Source organism: Temnothorax curvispinosus, unplaced genomic scaffold, assembly GCF_003070985.1.
Source record: "Temnothorax curvispinosus isolate PA1 unplaced genomic scaffold, ASM307098v1 QBEX01000598.1, whole genome shotgun sequence".
Taxonomy (NCBI): domain Eukaryota; kingdom Metazoa; phylum Arthropoda; class Insecta; order Hymenoptera; family Formicidae; genus Temnothorax; species Temnothorax curvispinosus.
The window spans coordinates 3,381-6,303 of record NW_020210378.1 but is presented as its reverse complement, the minus strand read 5'-3'; the positions used below and the strand labels follow the sequence as shown (position 1 = coordinate 6,303).

At 35.1% G+C, this 2,923-nt stretch overlaps 1 protein-coding gene across 1 annotated transcript; it reads left to right on the top strand.

Moving 5' to 3' along the window:
• Window positions 1-1,472: 1,472 nt before the first annotated feature.
• Window positions 1,473-2,864, top strand: LOC112456141 (putative nuclease HARBI1). The gene is made up of 4 exons (XM_025018495.1): window positions 1,473-1,672; window positions 1,988-2,272; window positions 2,356-2,631; window positions 2,703-2,864. The coding sequence occupies exons 2-4, from the start codon at window positions 1,994-1,996 to the stop codon at window positions 2,862-2,864; spliced, it is 717 nt and encodes a 238-aa protein (XP_024874263.1). The 5' UTR covers window positions 1,473-1,672; window positions 1,988-1,993.
• The last annotated feature ends 59 nt before the right edge of the window (window positions 2,865-2,923 follow it).

The window sequence follows — 2,923 nt, the reverse complement described above, 5'->3', positions numbered from 1 at the left end:
ACAAATAAGCAACCCACAATGTCAGTAAAGTCCTCTGCAGTTATTTAACAACACAGAAAAGACATTTCTACTTACCTTGATCACAAGAAATAATAATATATATGCATTTATAAACTTTAGTCAACACTGTCAGTTGTATAATGCGGGCATTCCCACTCTGCCGCCGCCGCCATCTTGTGATCGTACGCCCTGCTGTCTATTGGTCTATAACCGACCAATCAGAAGGAGGAACAAGTTTGCGTTTCTCTACTAATATAGGACTCTAATTGTAACTAGCGTTTAGACGCCGCACTTCCACGTGTGCATACACATTCGGTCACTGGCCGACACCAGGCGGCGTGCCTCTTCCAGCTACCCAGCGCCGCGCTTTTGAAGTTCCCCCGAATTGCACAACAAGAAAAACATCGATAAACCCACCAAATCAAGATTTGGAAGCGTAATATAAAAGTATAATGTCGATGTGCATCGTGCGTATGTGTGCGTGCAATGTAGCGTGCTATCCTTGTCTATATCTTTGTCTATACAAGGACAGATATAGTCGGTGAGCACTTCTTTATCGACGCTGATCGAGTTCGGCTACGGCTCCAGCATCCCCTTAACGCATGGGATGTCCAGACGCTTTTGGGCAGAAGCATTGAACTGTGCTGGATATATTCTGAATCGTTCGGGAAAGTCACGGGAAAAAGGGAAAACACCTTATGAAGCTTGGTTTAATCGCGAATATCCTTTACATCATTTGAAGATTTTTGGAAGTGAATGCTTTGTACGAGTACCAAAACAGAAGAGGAATGACAAGAAGTTTGGAACGACAAGTAAGCGAGGAATTTTCGTAGGATACGAAGACATTACTGGAAACTATCGTGTTTGGATACCGGATGAGACACGAGTTGAAATTAGCCGAGATGTTGAATTTCGTGAAGTCGCTGTTCCGGAAGCATTGATAGATTTGAACCAGGGAGAGAAAGAAGATGAAAGCTTACAAGAAAAGGAACTTCAAGGAAGATGTACACAGGAAGAAAATCAAGAACAGAACGGTCAAGCGGAAAGAGGAAGAAATGAAGACCAATCGAAGTCAACGTATCAGTTGAGAAATCGAGCAACACTTCAAGCACCGCAACGATTTGTTTACATGTGTCATAAATCCCCTGTCGAGCCGAACTCCTACAATGAAGCATTACAAGTACCGGAGAGAGAGAGCTGGATTAAAGCGATGGATGACGAGATGAATTCTCATAGGAAGAATGGTACGTGGGAGTTAGTGGAGCCTAATCAAGATATGCATCCTCTATCAGTAAAATGGGTTTACTGTATTAAAGCCAAAGCCAATGGAGAAATTGATCGTTTTAAAGCTCGTCTGGTTATTAAGGGATACGAGCAGGTTTATGGCGTAAACTATACGGAAACTTTCCTCAAATCTTAAATCTCGTTTCCAATCTCAAATTTCAGTTTTCAGCTCTCGAATCTTCAACCTCAAATTTCAGTGCTAGTGGCTAATCATCAAACTTGGTCCTTCATGACTAAGCGAAAGTAAAGACACCTGGCAGTTTGTGATAAAGTGTACTATAGAGAGAAGAGACAGAAGTTAAGCTCGTCTTTAACCTTAACCTCGTCTGTTGTTTAAGCAAGAGTTTAATTTAAAAAAATTATTTGTGTTAATAAAAAATCATCATTAGTAAGTGATTATAAATTTTACATCATATTAAGTTTTATATCATAATACTCACACAACTAACTGTAATAATATTAATCTTTCAATATTGAAAAAGCAATACAATTTATTTTTGTAAACTTATCATTTTGATTAATTTAGTTCTAAATCAAATATTTTATGCATGTATAAATTTTTTTTAGATAATTAAAAAGTTAATAGTAGAATTATTGTATATATTAAAATTTTTAACAACTGTAATAGTAATAATGACTACATACAAAAATTATTTAGTAAGAATTTTTATTATTAATTTTCTTATTTTTTATGGATTATCAGATTAACATGGAAGATTTAGATGACTTTTTGGAATTTATGGATATGGCAGAAGTTGCACATACAAAAATACCTAAGCGTTATATTCGAGATCACTCAAATCCTTTTGAATTCTTATATGAGGAAGCATTCAAAAAACGTTTCAAATTTAGTAAAGAAGCAATTATGTATTATATATTGCCAATTATTGAAGGCAACTTAGCAAAAGATAGTAACAGAGGTTTACCAGTACCACCTGTTTTACAACTTCTTATGGCTCTCCGATTTTATGCCACTGGCAACTATCAAGTAAATAAAATAAATATTAAAACAAGCATTAATTAAATTTTTATTAGATTTAAAGTAATTCTTAATGAAATTATAAATATCAGGCTGTTACAGGTGACTTAAGAGGTTTCACGCAACCCACTGTATGCAGATGTATTAAAGCAGTGTCAATAGCATTTGCAGAGAAACTTCATGAATATGTACAATTCCCTAAAACTCTAGAAGATCAACGAAGCAACATCAGAACATTTTATGAAATAGCTGAATTCCCAAACGTTGCTGCTTGCATTGATGGGACCCTGATTAAAATTGCCAATCCTGACAAAGAAATTGGAGAAATTTTTCGCAGTAGAAAAGGCTCATTTTCTTTAAATATTTTGATAATTTTATACAATTATTTAAATTGCAACGAAAAATATTGTGCACTGTATATATTTTTTTATGTGTTTAGGCTGCTGCAGGACCAAGAGGAGAAATTTTGTATATTGATGTTCGACATCCAGGAAGCACTCATGACAGCACTTGCTTTGATCGCAGTGCCTTAAAACTGTTTTTCATGGAGAACAGGATAAAAGATATAAATATAAAACAAAAACATTTTAAAGAAAAGTAAAACTGTATGCTGTTTAAAATAATAGATACAATATGATCAGATTACATTATATTACATTC

Coding starts and splice junctions, on each gene's coding strand:
- LOC112456141 (XM_025018495.1), top strand. CDS start 1,994: ATGGAAGATTTAGATGACTTTTTGGAATTTATGGATATGGCAGAAGTT. Junction 2,273..2,355: donor ATGCCACTGGCAACTATCAA/GTAAATAAAATA, acceptor TATAAATATCAG/GCTGTTACAGGTGACTTAAG. Junction 2,632..2,702: donor CATTTTCTTTAAATATTTTG/ATAATTTTATAC, acceptor TTATGTGTTTAG/GCTGCTGCAGGACCAAGAGG.